We start from the raw sequence: 25031 nt of genomic DNA on the forward strand, positions 1-25031 counted from the left end.
TATGAAGCATAGTCATCTGAGAATTATGACAGGGCGTGTTGACAGTTCATCTGCATTTCCTCAAGGGTGTTGTCCTTCTTGGATAGTATATATGTCAGCTTGTAATATTTACCAATGTCAACTATGTGGCCTGTCTTCTGTGGCTTTTGCAAATTGAAAAAAATCATTAAAAGAGAACTTTCAACTTACTTTCAAATGAGGTATCTAAGAAAAAAGAAAAGAAAACAAATATGGCAAAACACTAGCAGTGGATAATTCAAGTTGAAGAATATATGAATCTTCCATGTGGTCTTCATCTTTTTTGTAGGTTTTAATTCTAAAAACCAAACTGGGTGGAGGAGGGGACTTCAAGAAATAATTCTCTCATGACCACCTCTCCCACCCATAATAATTTAACAGCATCTTAATTAAAAAGAAATCCATCAGTTGTGGAAGTTTGAGCATGGACAAGATATGAGATATGAAATTATTGTAAATTTTCTTTTATGTAAAAACACTATTGTTAGATTCAGGCAATTTTAAAATAGGATCCTTTTAATTTTTTTAACACATACAAAGGTCATTAGTTCACTTTCCTATATTTTTCAAATGTTCATGGAAAAACTTGACTAACACAGTACTGCTAACATAATTTCCTAGGTACTTATAAAACATTTTCAAAATCAAGTCAGTGAGCTGCAGAGTAAGCAAGAGTCTCTTGTAGTTTCTCAAGTTCGAGAAGAAATCCTACAGAAAGAGGTAAGAAATAGCCAAAGTATTGGGCTAACTAACATAAGCTCCTCAGCCATTTCAATCATATAGTCCTGCATAATTTTTTAATTTAAATGTACAAATGGAGATAACTCAGAAATGTCTGTCATGTCAAGAAAATATTAATATGTCCCCATATGAAGCTCAAATATCAATTAAATTATTTATGGTTGTATTTTTTAAGATTTTCTGGGGAGTGGGGAAATGGGGCAGGTTTGGTTTGGTTGTTGTGATATTTTAGGAGGTAAAATTGTATAGTTAAGGCCATTTCTGCAATAAGTAGTAAGATTATTTAGTTAAGAAAAAGGTAAGTAAATTATTATGACAGTAATGCTGGATCATCAAGAACAATACCATTACAGGAAATAGAGCTTTCTGGAAACTCACCGTTTTGATTACTCTGAGATCCTTTTGATTCTAGAAAGTATGAAAAATCAGATAACCTGTGCATTCTATTCTTTGAAGCTTATACATTAAAAAAAATTATTCGAGGGCTTATTAAGTCACATGATAAAAGTAAAACTTAAAACTGAATTGCATCATGGAAAAATTAATGTAAACTACTCCACAGTCACACAACTATCCACTTAAACATCTTGTTCTAGGAGTTGAAGGACTGTAGTTGAACACTCTGTATACTTTTCACTGTTGAAAATATACATAAACTTTGTTGTATAAGTAATAAACTTACAGAACCTCACAGACCTGAAGTAACATTTTTAGGAAAGCAGTAAAAGGAAATAGGTGTTCGTGTTTGCCAGATGAAGAGGAAGATCAATTTTGGTCAAGTTATCGTGTTCTTAGTTTGGAAATAGCTAAATATTTTGAAAATAGAAAAGGTGTAACACATGATTTCCAAGCCTGTTTAACTAGAAGACTAAGGAAATCACTTCGTTTCTTGAATAAAGCTAATGACAATCCGCCTTTTGATATGGACTGTACTTAACAATAGCTGTTTTAACAGAGCTTATTTATTCCCACCTCTAATAACCCTCTAAAGGTCCTCTCTGATGGCCTGTGTGTTATGAACCATTTCGTCTCAGGCCAGTGGGAATATGAACCGTTTCTAGCCTGTGCAAGCTCCAGGAATTACTCAGATTACTGTTTCTAGTGACTCCAAAATTGCCTCCAGCCAACACACTAGGTTGCCATAGAGCTCATCTTGTTTGTTTCCCCTCTCTCGTAAATTGTAGTCCTGCAGTGCTATTAGCCAGTGCTTGAAAATCGTTGTCTCATATATTGACTGGATTCTCTGGGTGTTTAAGAAATGTGTTGCTGTCACGTACTGCACCATGGCCTCAAGTGAAAGCACACTGTGTATGTATCAAAAGTGGTGAATTCTGGTTTTTGACTGCTTTTTAAACCAGTTTCATAGAGCTATAAGAAAACACTGAGTAATTTCAATTTTTTCAACATAGTTCAAGTCAGTTATTGGACCTTTTTAGGTTCCTTTAATAGTGTCATATTTACCTGGATTTTTTTGTGACCCTTGGTTCCCACGTTGATTCTCTGTGCATTTGAGTCAGGTTTGCTTTGGCAGAGATGGTTCTTCACCAGTCAGCTCAGCTTGGGTCTCTGGGTTTGTCTGCTGGTCGTATCCTTGGCTGCATTGGGCTTGCTTTCAGGGTCTGTTTTTGGGCAGCGCCACTGCCTGAGCTCTGAAGTTGGGGCAAGAGGGATGCCACTGACAGAGTACGGTTGGGCGGGATTTCTGGTTTGATTTCCATACCTAAGTGAAGCTACTTCCTAGCCTGTATCCACAGTACCAGGGGTGGCTTATGATCACTGTATGGCTAAATATTTACTTGAACCTATATTTTATAATAGGAGTCAAAATTGTAATAATGATAGTTACTGTTTATTAAGGGTTTCCTATATACTAGGCACTGTTCATGGCACCCCACTCCAGTACTCTTGCCTGGAAAATCCCATGGACAGAGGAGCGTGGTAGGCTGCAGCTGTGGGGTCGCTACTAGTCAGACACGACTGAGTGACTTCACTTTCACTTTTCACTTTCACACATTGGAGAAGGAAATGGCAACCCACTCCAGTGTTCTTGCCTGGAGAATCCCAGGGACGGGGAAGCCTGGTGGGCCGCCGTCTGTGGGGTCGCACAGAGTCGGACACAACTGAAGCGACGTAGCAGTAGCAGCAGCAGTAGGCGCTGTTTTAAGTGTTCCGTGTAGTTCTCACAATAACCCAAAAGAGTCAGTACTGTTATTCCCATTTTATACATGAAGAAACTGATGGTAAGAAAAATGAAATAACTTACCTGAGGTGGTGGTGGTTGTTGAGTCCCTAAGTCACGTCCGACTCTTGGTGACCCCATCAACTGCAGCACGCCAGGCTTCCCTGTCCTTCACTATCTCCCTGAGTTTGCTCAAGCTCACATCCGTTGAGTCAGTGATGCCATCCAACCATCTCATCCTCTGTTGTCCCCTTCTCCTCTTGCCCTCAATCTTTCCCAGCCAGTGAGCTGGTTCTCTCATCAGGTGGTTAAAGTAAACTGAGGTTACCAGGCCATAACTGAAATACCAGCATAGGACTCAGGGCCTCTGGCTCCAGGTTCAAGGCTCTTGGTCACTTTACTTTTTCACCAGTCCCTATCATTGGACATTCAGGTTGTTGCCAGGTTTTTCTGTAGTGTTCAAGTAGCAGGAAGCATTTTTTTTTTTTAACCTCACACCTTTCGTTTTTTTTTAGGTGTTTGGATTATTTAGCAAATGGATATGATAAGAACTTTAGACAGTATACATTTTGGATGTTGTTTGGTCCCAGGGATATTGAGGTGTGTGTGTGTGTGTGTGTGTTTTAAAGCAGGAAACACTTTTGATCATGCGTCTTTCCTTATGTTTCCAGTTGCCTCCAATGGACATACTCACTAAAAATTTACTAAAATATAAGAATTTTTTTAAAGACTCAACTTTAATTAAACTCTGAAAGGTGCTTTGTAAGAGTTACAAATGAAGGAACGTTATCTCTACTCTTTGTCTAGAACCAAGTCTCTGAATTTATGTAATTTACACATATATGTTTAATCTTTGAGAGGTGACTCCATTGATTTATTCATGGATAATCGTTAAGCACCTACTCTCTGCTGTGCACAGCTGTAGGAGCTAGGAAAACTGAAGAGAACAAAGACAAAATCCCAGTTCTTATGGAGCTTATCCGGAGAAGGCAATGGCACCCCACTCCGGTAATATTGCCTGGAAAATCCCATGGACAGAGGAGCCTGGTAGGCTGCAGTCCATGGGGTCTCGAAGAGTCGGACATGACTAAGCTACTTCACTTTCACTTTTCACTTTCATGCATTGGAGAAGGAAATGGCAACCCACTCCAGTGTTCTTGCCTGGAGAATCCCAGGGACTGAGGAGCCTGGTGAGCTGCCGTCTGTGGGGTCGCACAGAGTTGGACATGACTGAAACGACTTAGCAGCAGCATCAGCCTGGAGCTTATATTTTGTTTGGGTAATGAGACCATAAACAAATATAAATTCTGATAAAAAAGATCAACTGAGTCAACATTTGTAAAGTACTTAGCATAGCGCCTAGCCCACGATACTGCCATAACTCATTACTGCTTATCCTTTGAGACTCAGTTCAGACACAGCTGCCTCCTATTGAGAATCCTGCGGCCACCTCTCCTTCAGGATACATGTCCCTCACTCACCACCTTACTGTGCACACATCTCTCCACCGAAGCATATGATGTCATTCACTCACCTGCTCCTTCCTCTAGACTAGAACTTTTATGGTGTACCCAGAATGGCTTACCTGTGGTCACAAGATAATGGTGACTGGAAAGGTGGTCTAAAAACAAACTCAGTCATTTTTCAATCATTAAGATATTTGTAGAGGATGAAGTGATGTTTGACTAATACATGTATGACAGTGCCTCTGATAACTTTCTTAGTTCAATAATCATTGCTTGTTTTGTTTTGGGGTAGTTTTTGTTTGCAGGGGTTTGTTTTTTACAATTTTGTTTTTAGACAAGATTTTTTTGCCCACCACTCAACACCATGGTGTGGTATGTACAACATCTTCCCAACCTTTCTGTAAGTCATCCCCATTAAGGTCTGTTTATTTATTTGGTCACTGGTGATATCCAGGATGGCCTACATTTAAACTATTTAGATTTGCCACTGATTTAATTTGCTTATATTTTCACATTTTTTAAACTAACCTAAGAAGAGTATATTGGTTCTTTTTTTTTTTTAAGTATTATTGGTGTTTTTAGGTACTAGATGGTTCCTTGTAAAACATGATTGCTAACTTTATCCATTTTCATTTGCTTGTTAATTATTTTTCATTTTGATAACAGTTGGCAGGTTATTGTAATTATATGGTATAAAGAGTGCTTTTGCTTTATGAAGTCCAATATAGAGATCCCTCATATCACCTCCATTTCACTCCCTGGTGCCATAAAAATTTTACCTTTTTTTTTCTGGGCCATGACGTGAAAAAGGAGGTGCTGTGCTAGACTGTCATCTCTGTGAGGACAGGGACTGTGCACTCTAGAGCCTAAGACACAGCCAGCACAGAAGGAGTTCAGCACTTACTTATCTCTGTTCCTATGTGTATGTTTCCATGTGGAATGAATTATTATAAGTTATAAGATGATAAGAACTAGAAGAGAATTACGAATAGAATTATAGGAGGTTGACATATTTATTCAACTCTCTGTGTGCTTTAAATGTATTATTTAATCCAAAAAGTAGTCACACTATTAACATATACTTTGTAGCAAGGCTGAATACATCAGAGAAAGTGCCCAACTTAATTTTGAGCACTACAGCCAGCCTGCATACCTGGGAGGGAGAAAGTGGTCCAATCATCTGGAACCTTTTCAAATATGAGGTCAGTTCAGGGCTAGGATGAGCCTTTACTTTCTGGACCAAAGAAATGAAAGCTATTACTCTAACAACTCCAGATACCTTTGATGTTAACAAGAAGACTCTGGTCTAAAAAAATTTTATACAAAGAATATGCAGTGAATGTTCTTTCTTCTAATGATTGCCAGTGGAAAATGAATTATTTCTTTGTTATAATTCCCCATTTATTTTATGTCTCTTTTTTAAAATATAAATTTATTTATTTTAATTGGAGGCTAATTACTTTACAGTATTGTAGTGGTTTTGCCGTACATTGACATGAATGCCCCATATCTCAACTTTAGATTACAAAACTCTTGGAAGAATTGAGAGAAGCCAAAGAAAATCATACACCGGAGATGAAACATTTTATGGTCTTAGAAAAGAAAATCAAACAGATGGAAATGAGACATGAGCAAAGAGAACAGGAACTTCAGCAGGTAAATTAGTAAATCACATTTACATATTTGTACAGTTCTTCACATTTAAGTACTTCCAGTTTACTATGTTTTTGTCATCCCTAACAGATTACTTCTTTCAGAATGTTTTCATTATATATTGGTTTTATTATAGATAAATGTATACCTTTTAAGAGAAAATAAGACTAATTCTCAAATACTTGAAGATTGGTTTACCTTATATCTAGAAAAATAGAGAAACAGCTTTTGTATTATGTTCTTAATTATTGATGAATGCCTTAAAAATAGGCATTTTACCCTGGGAATAGAACTCTTGGGAACCCTGTTACATATTTAAGTCATTTCAATAAACAGCTCATACAGCTCTGTATCAAAAAAACAAGACAATCAAACATTGGCAGAAGATCTAAATAGATACCTTCAAAGAACATATTCAGATGGCCAAAAAGGAAAGAAAAGATGCTCAGCATCACTAATAACCAAAGAAATGCAAATCAAATCTGCAGTGAGATAGCACCTCTTACCAGAATGGCCATCATGAAAAAGTGTACACACAGTAAGTGCTGGAAAGGGTGTGGAGAAAAGGGGACTCTCACATGCTGTTAGTGGGAATGTAAATTGGCACAACCACTCTGGAGAACAGTAGGGAGGTTCCTTAAAAAACTAAACATTGAAATACCATATGACCCAGCAATCCCACTCCTGGGCATATATCTGAAGAAAACCATAAGTCAAAAAGCTACATGCACCCCTATGTTCATTGCAGCACTATTTACAATAGCCAAGATAGGGAAGCAACCTAAATGTCCATCAACAGAGGAATGGATAAAGAAGATATGGTGCATACATACAATGGAATATTACTCAGCCATAAGAAAGAACAAAGTAATACCATTTGCAACAACACTGATGAACCTAGAGATTATCATACCAAGTGAAGCAAGTCAGAGAAAGCTATCTTACTATATTGCTTGTATGTGGAATCTAAAAAAATGATACAAATGAACGTATTTACAAAACAGACTTTCAAAAACAAACTACAGTTACCAAAGGGGAAATGTGATATAAGGGAGGGATAAATTAGGAGTTAGGGATTACCGTAGGCACACCACTGCATATATAACCAATAGGGACCTGCTATATAGCACAGAGAATTCTACTCAGTATTCTATAGTAACCTATATAGAAAAAAAATCTGAAAAAGAATATTTGTATAGGTATGAGTGAATCACTTTCAGTACACCTGAAACTAACACAACATTATAAATCAACTACTCCAATAAAATTGCAAACTCAGAACTGAGGGCAGCTTCCAAATAGCAAGGAAAACCACAGGTTTAAAGGGTCCCTTTCACACCTGACTGAAAATACTAAATTTCTTCCATAATTTCAGTTCTGAAAAAAAAAAAAACACAAGACCAAAAAAATATACTACCATGTAGCTTCTTACAAACATCTCTACTAATCTAGGAAGCAAGTCTCCACGAGAAAATGCAAAGGTTTCACTATATGTGGTGCTAGAGCCATCTTTTGACTTCATTGTTCTCTTCTGTTTTCTATTGGAGTAGTTGATTTACAATGTTGTGTTAGTTTCTGGTTTACAGCAAAGTGATTCATTTATACATATACACATACTCTTTTTCAGATTCTAACTGAAGATAAAAGTCATATCATCTTAGGCAGGGCTTCCAAGGTGGCACTAGTGGTGAAGAATCTTCCTGCCAGAGCAGGAGACACAAGAGACACAGGGTTAATCCCTGGGTGAGAAGATCTCCTGGAGTAGGAAGTAGCACCCCACTGCAGTATTCTTGCCTGGAAAATTCCATGGGCAGACGAGCCTGGCAGGCTACAGTCCATGGGACTGCACAGAGTTGGACACGACTAAGCACACACACACATCTCAATCAATATAGAAAAAACATTTAACACAAACACCCATTCTTGATAAAAACTCTGAACAAATTAGGTATAAAAATAACATACTTCAACATGATAAAGGCCATATATAACAGGACCACATGTGTGTGTGTTAGTCTCTCAGTCATGTCCGACTCTTTGTGACCCCATGGACTGTAGCCCACCAGACTCCTCTGTCCATGGAATTCTCCAGGCAAGAATACTGGAGTGGGTTGTCTTTCAGTTATCATCCAAATCAATAGTGACAGGTTGGAAGCTTTTCCGCTAAGATCAGAAACAAGAGAAGAATGCTCATTCTCACACTCTTATTCAACATAGTATTAGAAGCCTTAGCCAGAGCAATCAGGCAAAGAATGAAATTGTCTCTATTTGTGAATGACATTATTTAATATAGAGAAAATTGTAAAGACTCTACCTAAAAACTGCTGGTTAGTCAGCAAATTTAGTAAAATTCTCTGATACCAAAATCGGTATACTAAAGTCAGTAATGCTTCTATATACTAACAACAAATTATCTGAAGAATAAAATAATTCCATTTATAATAATATCAAAAAGAATAAAATACTTGAAAATTAATCTATCCAAGGAGGTAAAAGATCTGTATGTTGGTAACTATAAGGCATCAATGAAAGAAATTAAAGACAAAGGTATTCACTGTTCATGATTTATAAGAATTGATACTGTAAAATGTCCAAAGCCATCTATAGATTCACTGTGATCTATGTCAAGATTCCAATGGCATTTTTTATACTAATAGAAAAAGCATTCTGAAATTTGTATGGAACCACAAAGACCAGAGTCAAAGCAATCCTAAGGAAGAACAACAAAGTAGGAGGTATCTCCATTTCCTTTTCAAACTATATTACAAAGCTGAAGTAATCAAAACAGTATGGTCCTGGCATTAAAAACAAACACATAGCCCAAAGGAATAGAATCTAGAACCCAGAAATAAATCCATGTATACATATTTGATAAGGGAGCCAAGAATACTCAGTGGAGAAAAGACACTTTTCATTATAAATGGTTCTTGGGAAATGTAATATTTACATGCAAAAGACAAACTAGATCCCTGTCTTATACCATTCACAAAAATTACTCTAAATGGATTAAAGACCAGAAACCATAAAATTCTTAGAATGAAACACAGGGTAAAAGTTTGCTGATATGTGTCTTGTCGTAGATCCCTTTTGGATGTGATACCTAAAGCACAAGCAACAAAATAAACTGTATAAGCAAATGAGACCACATCAAACTAAAAAAGCATCTGCACAACCAAGGAAATAATCAACATGATGTAAAGGCAAGCTGTGACTCATACAATTAAATAGCAAAAAAAAAACTAATTTAAAAAATGGGCAAAAGATCTGAATAGACATTGTTCCAAAGAAGATATTTAAAGGCCCCACAGCTATATGAAAAGATGCTCAACATCACTAATTATGAGGGAAATGCAAGTGAAACCCACATGGGGACATATCAAAAAGAGTATTTGTCTGCTCAGTCGTGTTCAGTTCTTTGTGACCCCATGGACTGCAGCACGCCAGGCCTCCCTGTCCATCACCAACTCCCAGAATTTACCCAAACTCATGTCCATTGAGTCGGCGATGCCATCCAACCATCTCATCCTCTGTCGTCTCCTTCTCCTCCTGTCTTCAATCTTTCCCAGCATCAGGGTCTTTTCAAATGAGTCAGCTCTCCGCATCAGGTGGCAAAGTAATGGAGCTTCAGCTTCAACATCAGTCCTTCCAGTGAACACCCAGGGCTGATCTCCTTAAGGATGGACTGGCTGGATCTCCTTGCAGGGACTCTTAAGAGTCTTCTCAAACACCACAGTTCAAAAGCATCAATTCTTCGGCACTCAGCTTTCTTTATAGTCCAACTCTCACATCCATACATGACTACTGGAAAAACTATAGCCTTGACTAGACAGACCTTTGTTGGCAAAGTAGTGTCTCTGCTTTTTACTATGCTGTCTAGGTTAGTCAACTTTTGTTCCAAGGAGTTAGCGTCTTTTAATTGTATACCTTAAACTTGTACAATGTTATGTCAATTATGTCTGAATATGATTGACAAATCATTAAATGCCAAGTTTTAATATATGAGACATCAAAATAATGAATTGAAAATTCATACAGCATTTTGTTTTCCCCATAACTCAGGCACCTATTTATACAATGTATGAAATTCTATTTCATTAATAAATTATGAAATAATTATTCTATAGCCAGGCAGAATTAAAATTTTTCTTGCAGAGGTTCAGCATGTTTAATGTCTGGAAACATTATTGGTTTTGTTGCCATAACCAGTTATTTTTTTATGTCTAGCTTTGTGTGGTTTGTAATGTCTGTGATTAACATTTCCCTTCTGGTAAGGTATTTTATTAATAAAATTATAAGAACAGTATTGTAAGTTACTAGACAAGGTACTTATTTCACAGCTGAAAAAAACTGATCCACATAAACAAGGCAGTCTAGTATGTGTAGTTAAAAGCAGGAGCCCTGGGGCCAGCCCGCCTGTGTGTGAATTCTAACTCTGCCTTCAGTGGCCTCTTTGTGAATCTAGGGCGAATTAATTTTTTTTTACTTATTTGTGACTCTTTCCCTACCTGTTAAATGAAGATGGATATGTAGAATATCTCCTAGTGTGTAACAAGATTAAATGTTAACATATGTAAGACTTAAAGCCAAGACTGGCACGTGATGGGTGTCAACGTATGATTCATTAGTGTTGATATATTGCGTTAAAACTGTCTTGATTACATCTCAAGTACAGTTCTTAAGAACAGGATTTTAGGGATGTCTGAATTCATTCCAGAGTATTAAATGCTTTAAATGGTATCCTGCCCTGCCCCCAACCCAGGCTTAAAATGAAAAACTTTAAACTTCTTAACTCCCTATCAGAATTAGATACTAAAATTCCCACTTACTCTTTGCTTATAAGCCTTTATTGATCCAGTGGGGCCTGTTAGGTAAGGCTCCTCTCCCTCTGCCCCATCCCCTCTGATATATAGCTTGCCAGATTACCCTTGTCAGCATTGGCCCAGTTGAGCTCCTAGAAGCTGTTCGAGGCTCACTACCCCCATGATAAACTCTAACAGTAATGTGGTATTTTTAATTTGCAGATAATACAGCAGACACACCAAGTAGTAGAAACCGAGCAAAACAAAGAAATTGAGAAATGGAAAAGACTTGCACAGCTGAAGAATCGAGAGCTGGACAAGTTCCGAACAGAGTTAGATTCGATCTTGGATGTTCTCCGAGAGTTGCACCGGCAGGGGGTGGTCGTGCCAGTTGCTTTGGCAGAAGTGAATGCACCAGAGTATTAGTAGAAACTCACATGTCACGTGACCTCACAGAGCAGCCTGAAGATGGTTGGGGTCCCTGTCAGAAGGAGGCTTTTGAAAAAAGTGTTCCAGTATGTTGTTGGAACACAACAACATTTCAAAATAAATCATATTTTACCAGCTAGGGGAAAATAAGAGCAGCATTAATGGTGTGTTTTACTGGAAAAAATTAGTCATCAACATTTTAAATAATTTACAGACAAGTCCCTTTATGGCAGATGATTAGAATGGGTGATATTTATTGCAAAAGGCCTCACTTACACACTAGATATGGGAGGAAAACCAAATTGCAGATACTTGGCCATTATTGACTAGGTGTGTATTTCTAATTCTCACCCAGAAGAACAGCTCCTCTTTCTCACAGAAACGGGGGCCAGTGTGAGCACAGTGGCTCAGACAGTCGCCGGTGTAATGGTGCCTCAGGTTCATTCTGATGAGAGTTGTAACTTGCGGACAGGTAGATAGTGAGCTCTCGAGTTCTCCCAGATTCCCACTCCTACCTCTAGGTGCCTCATTTTGTACCTGATACGAGGTGCAAGGTATATATCACAAGTAATAGGGGAATTTGATTTATTCACTGTGTGTGAATGTCTCAAATGCCAGTCCCTCTTTTGTAACTCTAAGGTGATAAACAGAATGCAACATTTTTACTTCCTTTAAGAAGTAAATATATGTTCACTAAAGAAATTAAAAGCATGCATAAAAGTAGCCAGATTATTCTCTTACTTCACAGTTCCATTTCAAAAGCAGATAGTAGGCACGTGAGATGCTGGTACATGAAAGCTGTAGCTGGGGCTTTCCCTGGTGGCTGCTTTGTTTTCAGATGTTCTGACTCACTGCTGTCCAATAGGAGGATCCTGTGAGCCACACGTCACTTTAAAAAATTTCATAGCCACATTTAAAAAGGGAAAAAGAAACAAATGAAGTTAATTTTGGTAATTTATGTAATATATCTAAAATAATATAAAAATTGGGATTTTACATTCTTTTTTTATCCTAAGTTTCAAAAATCAGGTAAGTTTTCCATTTATAGCACATCTCAGTTTGAACCAGCCACATTCTAAGTGCCCAATAACCACATGCCAGCAAGGCAATTCTACAATAATCATTACAAAGTGAAATACTTTATAAAGGACATGTGAAGTAGAACTTGGCAAACTTATAGGTATTAAATGTGAAATGTGGAAATTAAATGGAATACAGTTAATGTCTTGATGTCCAGCATTTGTAATGTTCTTTTCCTAAGGGTAGAAAGCATTAATTATAGTTTGCTATTTTTTTACGTGAAAGAGTTGTAAGTTATAAACTATTTTGGTTATTATTTGAGTGTGTTTTGTGTACTTTTTATCTGCAAACCTATTCATCTATAACTGTACCTTCCCTTTGTCTCTTTGACTGACTCTCCATGGGCCATTCATTCTAAGCACAAGCATGGCTGATTCTGAAACACAAGTAGTACAGACATCAAACAGATGATCAGTTCCAGAGAAGGTACATCCTGTTTTGATGAGGACTCCATATTTTGGAATAAGCTGCACACGTGACACAGCTTCAGTTTCATTTACAGAGTAAAGGTCCCTATGCACTACCAGAACTGTTAGTTACAACCAGAAACCTCAAAGACAATATCTCAGCCCTTAGTTTTTCACTGAGGGTCTAGGATTAGAACACAGGTGGACACATTTACACCATCTTGAAAAAAAGGCTTTTATGAAAATTCGAACTCCAGAGATAAACAGTCCTCTTCCACCAGTTATAAGACACCTGCATCCACAGGCTTGCCGACCCTCCAGGAAGGGCAAAATTCAAGATTCTGCTCAAGATTCAAGGTTGCTGCTCACACCATTGCTTTTGTGTGAGCAGAGAGGTTTACGATCAGATCTATTACTTGTGAGCCCACAGCATTCCATAACTAGCTCTACCCATCAACCCTCAGAAATCCAGGCTTTAATATTAGGGTTCCATTCCGTACTGGAAAAATTCTAAATCGGTGACTAAATACCAAGAAGATGGTGGCCAAACCTAAGGGCGCTAACTGGGGAGGTCCAAAATCTACAGGCACCTTATCTAACAAGTCATTTTAATTTACCCAAGATTAAACACTTATTCAATGGCTATCCTACTTAGAAGAACCCTAATAGCTCAGTTGGTAAAGAATCCGCCTGCAATGCAGGAGACCTGAGTTCGATCCCTGGGTTGGGAAGATCCCCTGGAGAAGGGAATGGTAACCCACTCCAGTATTCTGGCCTGGAGAATTCCATGGGTCACAAAGAGAGGAAAAGACTGAGCGACTTTCACTTTAGCGATGAATGGCTAGAGGAGTGAAGTTTGAAAATGTTCTAATCCCTGTGCTGGATGCTAAGTCACTTGAGTCATGTCCGACTCTGTGACCCTATGGACTATAACCCTCCAGGGGATCTTCCCAACCCAGGGATCAAACCAGAGTCTGATGTCTTCTGCATTAGTAGGCAGGTTCTTTGCCACTAGAGCCAAATCCCAGTTACTGATCATTCTGCTCTAGTATTTGAACCCATTAATTATAGCCTTTTTCAGTTTCTATCAAAGAGTCCTTTAATGAAAAGCACATGTAATCCTTCTCAGCACCTGTCCAGCTAGTAGTTCCTGGCCCAAACCTGTTTCCTCCTCTCTAAAGCAAAGTATTGGAAGGACTGATGCTGAAGCTGAAACTCCAATACTTTGGACAGCTGATGCGAAGAACTGACTCATTGGAAAAGACCCTGATGCTGGGAAAGATTGAAGGCAGGAGAAGGGGACAACAGAGGATGAGATGGTTGGAGGGCATCACTGACTCAATGGACATGAGTGTGAACAAGCTCCAGGAGTTGGTGATGGACAGGGAAGCCTGGCACGTTGCAGTCGATGGGATCACAGTGTCAGATGCGACTGAACTGAAAGCTAAGTTTGGGTTGGTTGAAAGCTTCAATCACAATCACCTAAATAGTGCAAATAGGAATTTTTCCCATCAATGCCTACTTTATAGGACTGTCCTAAGAAATGCGTTTGAAGAGCAGCATTATCGGGTTCTACAGAGGAAAGAGGCACCACGTTCCATCAGTGGAATAAAACGGGTTGTTAGTAAATTCAGTAGCAAGAAGCTAGACTTCGTGGAAAAAAGGGTGGGCGGTGGTAATTGTACCAGGTATGCCTCCTTAGAGGACTGAAATGAGGCAAGAACACGGCAGGAATCTGACCCAGTGACCTAGTCTCAGGAAGACTGCCCTGAACGTAAACCCTTTCAGTGGCCTTCCAGTGTCCCCTGCCATAGGGTATTGATATTACAGTAGGAAGACCTGATGCAGAGGGTCCATGTAACTCCCTGGAGAAAGGTCTGGAAGGAACTTGGATTTGTGAGGCAGGGAAAAGGGAAGTCATTAGAGAAGAACTGTTTACAAAAGGGTTAAATTGAGCCTGCTCATTGGAGAAGCCGAGTGGACTGAAGATCCTGGTTGATTTTTTCCCATCAGCGTCAGGAAGTGTAAATGACCAAAGATATTTGCATGCCCACGTCTTACCTGTTTTGCTTATCCTGGCCATGTGCAAGGAGCACTTATGCGATCAAGCAGGTGCTTACTCCCCTGACTTGGGGTCAGAACTTTCATAGGAGCCTAGTTCCTCACACATAATAGGGGCTTAGTAAATTTATCACCTTTTGTTGTCCTTGGACCTTCATCTACATGTAACCCTTTGCTCCCATCAACCCCCGGAGACCAAAGCTGTTCTCATACAGCACAACTGCTACCAGCCGGAAAACACTGGGTCTGCATCTCTACTGTCCTTTCTCCTGGGTGCCAGCCCCTAGTCCCAGTTCCTGCCAGAGTTACCCAGTGTCCTCAAAGAGTCAAATGTGTTTGAAACCAACTCCTTTGCTTCTCTCCCTGAAACCAGCTGCCCACTTCCCTGGGTTTCAACATTCTCCAGTCAGTTCCAAACTCTAAGGCATCCTTGACCATCTTTGTCAACCTGGGATGCTGTAACAGATTACCATAAATTGGATAGCTTAAAACAACAAGCATATTCCTCAAGCTCTGGAGGCTGAGAAGTCTGAGATCAGGGTGTCGGTGCTTCCTCGCTTGAAGACAGCAGACTTCTCATTGTATCCTCATATGACCAAGGGCAGAGAGACACAAGCTCTCTTGAGACCCTTATAAGAGCACTGATTCTATTATTCCTGAGGGGTCCACTCTCAGGACCTCACTTAATCCTATTTACCTCCCAAAGGCCCTGCCTCCTAACACTGGGAAACAGGGTTTCAACATGAGAATTTTGAGAGGACACACACACTCAGTTTATACATCGACTAACTCTCCCCAGCATGGAGTTATTAAACCTGTAGCCAATTTCTTCAAAATAAGGCTTATATCAATCTGTCCTTTTCCACTCCCATACCCACCACCACAGAAGCCCTGTCACCATTTCACTTATTTTTCTGGTAGAGGTTTATTCTACTCCTCTACTCCAATGTTCTCACTCCAAATAGTCTGCGAGACAGCACTGCCAGCTCTACTTCAGTGCCCCGTGATCCCCCTGCACCAGAATCCTCACCCCAGCCTCCCTCTCCATCAGACCATCTCCACCTCTTACACCGATCTTCCCTATGTTAGTTTTCTACTACTACTGTAGTGAATTACACAAACCTAATGGCTTCAGCCAGCATGGATTTCTCACCTTACCCTTCTGGAGGTCAGGGATCCAACACAGTTCTCATCTGGCTAAAATCCAGGTATCGGCAGGGTGTGCTCCTCCTGGAGGCTCCAGGAGAGAATATTTCCTTGTTTTTTTCTGGTTCTCAGAGGCCACTCACATCCCTTGGCTTGTGCCCTCATTTCCTCCACCTTCACTGCCAGCAAGCTTGCATCCTCTCGGTATATTCTTCCAAGATTACGTCCCCCTCTGACTCTAAGCTCAGCTGGGATGTGTTCTCCTTTTTTAAGGACCGAGGTGATTAAATTAGGGCCCCCTGCAGGATAATCCCGGAGAAGGCAATGGCACCCCACTCCAGTACTCTCGCTTGGAAAATCCTATGGGCAGAGGAGCCTGGTAGGCTGCAGTCCATGGGGTCGCTAAGAGTCGGATACGACTGAGTGACTTCACTTTCACTTTTCACTTTCACGCATTGGAGAAGGCAATGGCAACCCACTCCAGTGTTCTTGCCTGGAGAATCCCAGGGACGGGGGAGCCTGGTGGGCTGCCGTCTATGGGGTCACACAGAGTCGGACACGACTGAAGTGATTTAGCAGCAGCAGGATAATCCAGGCTACTCTTCCCACCATCTCCTCTCAGGATCCCCTTTTCCCATCACATTCAGGCTTTATGTGACACTCACCTTGGGTAATGATTCCTCTTGTGAGCAATGTAAGGCTCAAGACACTTATGAATGGCGTGTTTGTTTTTTCTTCCTTAGTCTTTCCACATTCGTTACATCTGGTGAGTATATGAACCCTGTTAATTTGCTGCTGCTGCTAAGTTGTTTCAGTCGAGTCCGACTCTGTGTGACCCCATAGACGGCAGCCCACCAGGTTCCCCCGTCCCTGGGATTCTCCAGGCAAGAACACTGGAGTGGGTTGCCATTTCCTTCTCCAATGCATGAAAGTGAAAAGTGAAAGTGAAGTCGCTCAGTTGTGTCCGACCCTCAGCGACCCCATGGACTGCAGCCTACCAGGCTCCTCTGCCCATGGGATTTTCCAGGCAAGAGTACTGGAGCGGGGTGCCATTGCCTTCTCCGCTGTTTATTTGCAGCCCAGCACTAATCTTTAACAAAGCATCATGCGTTTAAAAGGCAATTTATTAGAAGACAGAAATCCTCTTGGATTTTTTTCCCTAAAATATCTGTAGTCCCCTTTGCCATGTACAGTAACATTTTCACAGCTGGCTACCTTGTGGGGAAGGGAGGAACATTATTCTGCCCACCACACTCCCCTTATTCATACCAACCTGCTGATCTTCAAACAGGTTTGGTCCCTTCCTCCTTGATCATCTCGTTCCCTCCACTTCCTTCGTTTGCCATGCCTACATCAAATGTCTGATCATTGTTCTCACTGTATATACACACACACATCCCCTACCCATTTCTTTATTTTCCTAGAATCTTCTAAAGGAATCAAATCCATAATGGTAATGATGATATTGACAATGATTGCAGGGGCCTCTCAAGGACTCTGATCAAGAGGGAATCTTTGCAAGGCTGCTGCAGAAACAGGCTTAACTGCTGTAGTGTTTAATGGAATCCACTAAGTTCATCATTTTTTAAAATGTTGTATCATTGTATTTAAGATTCTAATATGAATTTTCTTTAACCACTAACCAAGGTTTTACTCTAGGACAAAACTCTAAAAGGATTTCTATCTTCCAGTGAATTGGGTACTAGCCTTTCAAACATGTGATCCTTTAAAAAAGATTAGTGCTGGGCTGCAAATAAACGGGGTTCATATGATCTCATCAGATGCAATGAATGTGAAAAGACTAAGGAAGAAAACAAAAAGCCTTTCTTAAGTGTCTTAAACCTTACATTGCTTACAGAGAAAACATTACCAAGGGGACTGTCACACCGACATAATGCCCACATGTAATAGGAAAGCTAATTTTCCCAAGCATATCGTTATGCTGCTAATTTGTTAGGCGCTAAAACAATTTCCTCATTGTATATGTTCCTAATAAGTACGGAAAAGTTTAGGCTCTACAAAGAAAGTTAAACCTATTCCTCTGCTGCCAAATCTCTAGACTGAACATCCCCATAAAAAGGACATGCTTATACTTCCTACAGAAACTCTTCCTGAGAAATAACAGGCTTTTAACTGCAGTTCTCCCAGTGGAGGGCTAGAGCAGAACTGGAGGAAACCACTGGAAACACAGTAGGTCTGAGGTGAGGTACTGCTGCCCTTGGCAGCCAAAGATATCATTGATGTCTTTATGGATGATCATTTTCCCAAAAGTTCAATGAATAGGGAGAATGTGAACAATAAGCAGATTGTTAAGACAATTGTTAAGCTGCATATAACTAGCTCCACAAGTCAAATACAGTATATTTGATACTTGGAAAACAATTATCTTATTTTTCTTTAAAATTGCATTAGTATCAATAGAAACAATAAAGAATGAGCCATCTTGGAGGTAACAATAGAAAAAACGATTCTAAATCTGTCAGATTACTTGACAACAGGCAGGAAATGAGCTAGGTGTCTTCCACAGACATCTCTAAGTGTCAGACTCACTCCTGCAAAGTATAAAACTAGGTTTTCAGCAGACAGAGGGAACAAAGTCAAGATTCCTGGATCTTGAGAGGTTTACTATATGGCAGGGGAGATCAGACAAATACATGTAGCCAAATATGAATAAATGAAATAAAAGTATGATGAAGTGTGAATGGAGCACAGAAGAAAGAGAAACTCCTTTCACCTGGGATCGGGAAAGCCTTTTTTGGAAAATGTGGTTTTGGAGATGGCCAAAGAAATGGGTGGAATTTTGGTAGAATTGTTTGTAAGGAAGGGAATTTAAAAACTGGTCCTAAATTCAAATAAAAATGCTAAGGATCCCAAGTACCCAGAACAACTTTGAATAAGAAAAACAAAGTTGGAGGACTTAAACAATCTGATTTTAAGACTTTTTAAAGCTACAGTAATCAAGAAGTACGGTCCAGAACTAAACCAATACATATACGGACAACTGATTTTCAGCATCAGTGCAAAGGCAATTGTGGAGAAAGGATTTTTTTTCAACAAATAGTGCTACAACAATTAGGTATCCATATGCCCAAAAAAGTGAATTTCAATCCACACTTTTCTATGTACACAAAAATTAACTCAAAATGGATTACAGATCTAAATAGAAAATCTAAAACTATAAAACTTCTAAAAAAAATAGATGACAACATAAAGATGTTCAACATAATGTTAATAATTAATAAACATGATTAAACTTTTATGACTTGGGTTTGGCAAATATTTCTTTGCTATAACACCAGAAGTATGATCAATTTAAAGGAGAAATGAAGTCACTCTGAAAAAGAATTTATATCGAGAATAAAGAATTCTCAAAACTCAATAATAAAGCAAACACCTCAGTATGACAATGAGCAGACTTGGAAAACACCTCTCAGAAAGATATCCAGATGGATAATAAAAACATGAAAAGATGCTGAATGGGATTTTTCAGGTAAGAAACTGGAGTGGACTGCCATTTCCTCCTCCAGGGAATCTTCCAACCCAGGGACTGAACCAGGATCTGCAGCACTGCAGGTCAGATTCTTTACCATCTGAGCCACCAGGGGGGCTTATTAGTCATTAGTGAAATGCAAGTAAAAACCACAGTGAGATACTATTATACACACATACTAGAATGAATAAAATTAAAAAGACTGACCTTGCAAAATGTTGGCAATGAAGTAAATCAATAAGAGTTCATATAAACTATGAGGAATTCACAGTAGTATTTAAACAATTTGGAAAACTGATAAGCAGTTTCTTTAAAAAGATAAACATCTAAGATATGACCCAGATATTCCTCTTCTAGGTGCTTTAGAAAATAAAAGCATATGTTCATAGAAAGACTTGTAACCAAATATTCACTGCAGTTTTCTTTATAGTAGCCGAAATTGTAAATAACCCAAATATCCATCAACAAGAGAATTAATAAACAAATCATGGTCTATCCAAACACTGCTCACAATAAACTACTCAGCAATAACTCAGCACTAAATACTACTCAGCAAATAATAATAATAAACTACGAATACAACAGGGATGAGTCTCAATATAATTACGCTGAATGAAAACAGTCAGACAAAATAGAGTAGACACTGAATCCATTCATACAAGTATCTTGAAAATGCAAACCACTATACAGTGATAGCAGATCAGTGGTTTCCAGGGCAAGAGATGGAAAGGGAGGGATTACAAAAGGACAGAACAATTTTGGGGGGTGATGGGTGTGTTCACTGTCTTGAATGTGGTAATGGTTTCTTGGGGATATACTTATGTCAAGTGAATTAAATTGAATGTTTTAAATATGTGAAAATTATTTTGCCAAATATACCCCAAAGCTGTTTTAAGGAAAAAAGATTCAGTCCTGACTCACCTCAACTGGAGTAAGATGATAGCCCCTCACTCTGTCTGGCTCATAGAAAGAAAGGGGAGAGATTTCTCTCACAGAAGACAACATAAGACACACCAAGGGATTTTTCACTCACAATGGCTGCCATGTAATAAAAATTTCTAGATGTGAAAAGTGTCAAGACTATATGATAGATAATACGAGAATAAGAAACATTAAACAATTAATGCAAACTCACAGATGATGTAAAGAGATAACAATAAAAACTGTAAAATAATTGCATTAATATATCCAAGGAAATAGAGGAACTTGTGGGTAAATAGATGACAACATAAAGATGTTTACCAGAGAAACGCGCTGGCGTGTACTTTTAAGAAAAATCAAGCTCATACTCTAGAACTGAGGCTTTCAGTTCTGGACACACGGTGAACTAAACTAATTTGAATCCACTTTTAAGTAAAATTTTTATTAATAGTTATGCTGGATAAAATACAATAAAAATAATATAGAGCTAAATATGAAGAAGTTCCCAGGTGACATATATTAATAAAAAGGACACTTAAAGCCAGAAAAGTAAGCTTGTAAGTTGATGCCACAATACCCTGGAGGAAAGAGGTTTTAATCTGCATAGTGTATAGGAATGCAAGGGATTTCTGTGTGTTGATTTTATATCCTGCAACTTTACTATATTCATTAATTAGCTCTAGTAATTTTCTGGTAGAGTCTTTAGGGTTTTCTATGTAGAGGATCATGTCATCTGCAAACAGTGAGAGTTTTACTTCTTCTTTTCCAATTTGGATTCCTTTTATTTCTTTTTCTGCTCTGATTGCTGTGGCTAAAACTTCCAGAACTATGTTGAATAGTAGTGATGAAAGTGGGCACCCTTGTCTTGTTCCTGACTTAAGGGGAAATGCTTTCAATTTTTCACCATTGAGGATAATGTTTGCTGTGGGTTTGTCATATATAGCTTTTATTATATTGAGGTATGTTCCTTCTATTCCTGCTTTCTGGAGAGTTTTTATCATAAATGGATGTTGAATTTTGTCAAAGGCCTTCTCTGCATCTATTGAGATAATCATATGGTTTTTATTTTTCAATTTGTTAATGTGGTGAATTACATTGATTGATTTGCGGATGTTGAAGAATCCTTGCATCCCTGGGATAAAGCCCACACACTAATAATGAGAAAGTAGAAGAAGAAACTAAAGAAACAATTCCATTCACCATTGCAACCAAAAGAATAAAATACTTAGGAATATATCTACCTAAAGAAACTAAAGACCTATATACAGAAAACTATAAAACACTGATGAAAGAAATCAAAGAGGACACTAATAGATGGAGAAATATACCATGCTCATGGATCAGAAGAATCAATATAGTGAAAATGAGTATATTACCCAAAGCAATTTACAAATTCAATGAAATCCCTATCAAGATACCAGCGATATTTTTCACAGAACTAGAACAAATAATTTCAAGATTTGTATGGAAATACAAAAAACCACGAATAGCCAAAGCAATCTTGAGAAAGAAGAATGGAACTGGAGGAATCAATTTGCCTGACTTCAGGCTCTACTACAAAGCCACAGTCATCAGGACAGTATGGTATTGGCACAAAAACAGACATATAGATCAATGGAACAAAATAGAAAGCCCAGAGATAAATCCACATACATATGGACACCTTATCTTTGACAAAGGAGGCAAGAATATACAATGGAGTAAAGACAATCTCTTTAACAAGTGGTGCTGGGAAAACTGGTCAACCACTTGTAAAAGAATGAAACTAGATCACTTTCTAACACCGCACACAAAGATAAACTCAAAATGGATTAAAGATCTAAATGTAAGACCAGAAACTATAAAACTCTTAGAGGAGAACATAGGCAAAACACTCTCCGACATAAACCACAGCAGGATCCTCTATGATCCACCTCCCAGAATTCTGGAAATAAAAGCAAAAATAAACAAATGGGATCTAATTAAAATTAAAAGCTTCTGCACAACAAAGGAAAACATAAGCAGAGTGAAAAGACAGCCTTCCAAATGGGAGAAAATAATAGCAAATGAAGCAACTGACAAACAACTAATCTCAAAAATATACAAGCAACTCCTGCAGCTCAATTCCAGAAAAATAAACGACCCAATCAAAAAATGGGCCAAAGAACTAAATAGACATTTCTCCAAAGAACACATACGGATGGCTAACAAACACATGAAAAGATGCTCAACATCACTCATTATTAGAGAAATGCAAATCAAAACCACAATGAGGTACCACTTCACACCAGTCAGAATGTCTGCAATCCAAAAATCTGCAAGCAATAAATGCTGGAGAGGGTGTGGAGAGAAGGGAACCCTCCTACACTGTTGGTGGGAATGCAAACTAGTACAGCCACTATGGAGAACAGTGTGGAGATTCCTTAAAAAATTGCAAATAGAAATGCCTTATGACCCAGCAATCCCACTGCTGGGCATACACACAGAGGAAACCAGAATTGAAAGAGACACATGTACCCCAATGTTCATTGCAGCACTGTTTATAATAGCCAGGACATGGAAACAACCTAGATGTCCATCAGTAGATGAGTGGATAAGCAAGCTGTGGTACATATACACAATGGAGTATTACTCAGCCATTAAAAAGAATACATTTGAATCAGTTCTGATGAGATGGATGAAACTGGAGCCGATTATACAGAGTGAAGTGAGCCAGAAAGAAAAACACCAATACAGTATACTAACACATATATATGGAATTTAGGAAGATGGCAATGATGACCCTGTATGCAGGACAGCAAAAAAGACACAGATGTGTAGAGTGGACTTTTGGACTCAGAGGGAGAGGGAGAGGGTGTGATGATTTGGGAGAATGGCATTGAAACATGTATAATATCATGTAAGAATCGAAATGCCAGTCTATGTCTGATGCAGGATATGACACGCTTGGGGCTGACGCGCGGGGATGACCCAGAGAGATGTTGTGGGGAGGGGGGTGGGAGGGGGGTTCATGTTTGGGAACACATGTACACCTGTGGTGGATTCATGTCAATCTATGCCAAAACCAATACAGAATTGTAAAGTAAAAATTAAAAATAAATAAATAAAAAAAGAGAGAGAAAAAAAAATCTGCATAGTGAATAGAGCTACACTGTCCATTTAGAAATAAAAAGGGGAGTTCATACCAGATGTAGAGCCTTCCTTTATAGAACCCCCCCAGATCTGCATGCTCAATCACGCAGTTGTGTCTGACCCTTTGAGACCCTATGGACTGTAGTCCACTAGGCTCCTCCTTCCATGGGATTTTCCAAGCAAGAATACTGGAGTGGGTTGCCATTCCCTCCTCCAGGAGATCTTCTTGATCCAAGGATTGAACTTGAGTCTTCTGCATCTCCTGTGTCTCCTGCACTGGCAGTCAGATTCTTTACCACTGAGCCACTTGGGAAGCACCTGGGAAACTCCCTGCATAAAAGAGCTGCCTCTTCATTGAAAGGGAGACTCAATGAACTCTGCATGCAGACACAGGAAAAAGATGAAGCAGTTGGTGCTGCCAGGGTCTCCAGGAAAAAAATCAAAGTCTCCCATAAAAAATCTAAACTCCAAGCCCATGCTTCAAGTGGATGTGGAATCCAAATGGATATACTCTCTTTATGATTCAGGAATTCTCAAGCAAAAACTTAACAATTTCAGATTGATCAAATCACTTGGGGCCTTAGGATAAGCAATACAAACTGTTCTCTAGGGAAATTTTTATAAACTAGAATGTGTGAGATAACCATAGGGAAAAACAATACATGCCGACAAGCTCACACTATGCTCCACCTGCATCCATGCATATAACACACACAAGACAAAAACCAGAAGTAAATAATTGGCATGAGGAAGAAGTAGCTAATCCTCAAAGCCAGGATGATCACTATTCCAGAGCCTGAAATTATGAAACAATCTAAAAGAGGACATAAAATAAGTTTGATGAAATCATTAAACATAAATCATAGAAAACATAATAGAAATCAGGATATCAAGATAAAAGATCATTTTTTAAAGAACTAAACATAAATTATATAAATAAATTAGATCTTACATATACAATTCAATGGTCATTACAGAATATTGAGTAAAGTTCCCTGTGCTACACAGTAGGTCTTTGTTGATGATCTATTTTATATACAATAGTATGAATATGTTAATCCCAAACTCCTAATTTCTCTCTCTCCCCATCTTTCCCATTTGGTGATCATAAGTTTGTTTCCTAAGTCTGTGAATCTGCTTCTGTTTTGAGATAAGTTCATTTGAATCATCTTTTAAGAGTCAACATATAAGCAATGTCATATATATCTGTCCTTTTCTTACTTACTATGATAATTTCTAGATCCATCCATGTTGCTGCAAATGGCATTACTTCTTTCTTTTTTATGGCTAAGTAATATTACATTGTGTGTACATGTGTGTGAGTATACCACGTCTTCTTTATCCATTCCTCTGTTGATGGACATTTAGGCTGTTTTCATGTCTTGGATCCTACCCAGGGTCTCAGCCATACCTGATTTAGATGAATAAGGTGATGATATTTGGGACCCTTGAGCTGACACTATATAGACTAAATATTGGATTTTGATTTGATGATGTAATTATTGAGATTTTAGAGGATGTTGGGGGTGA

General features: G+C 38.7%; 1 protein-coding gene across 3 annotated transcripts in view; it reads left to right on the forward strand.

Moving 5' to 3' along the window:
- Positions 1-12621, forward strand: part of CEP162 (centrosomal protein 162) — a 99824-nt gene extending 87203 nt beyond the window's left edge. Inside the window, exons 25-27 of one of the 3 annotated variants that reach the window (XM_040238860.1) lie at positions 640-738; positions 5926-6060; positions 11079-12621. In XM_040238860.1, the coding sequence (XP_040094794.1) occupies positions 640-738; positions 5926-6060; positions 11079-11282 (438 nt within the window). In that variant the 3' untranslated portion in view covers positions 11283-12621. Of the gene's footprint in view, positions 1-639; positions 739-5925; positions 6061-9137; positions 9297-11078 lie in introns of those variants that run through there. The other 2 variants (XM_040238863.1, XM_040238862.1) reach the window with 2 other exon arrangements.
- The last annotated feature ends 12410 nt before the right edge of the window (positions 12622-25031 follow it).

The sequence above is a fragment of the Oryx dammah genome, unplaced genomic scaffold (assembly GCF_014754425.2).
Source record: "Oryx dammah isolate SB20612 unplaced genomic scaffold, SCBI_Odam_1.1 HiC_scaffold_4, whole genome shotgun sequence".
In the NCBI taxonomy this organism is placed as follows: domain Eukaryota; kingdom Metazoa; phylum Chordata; class Mammalia; order Artiodactyla; family Bovidae; genus Oryx; species Oryx dammah.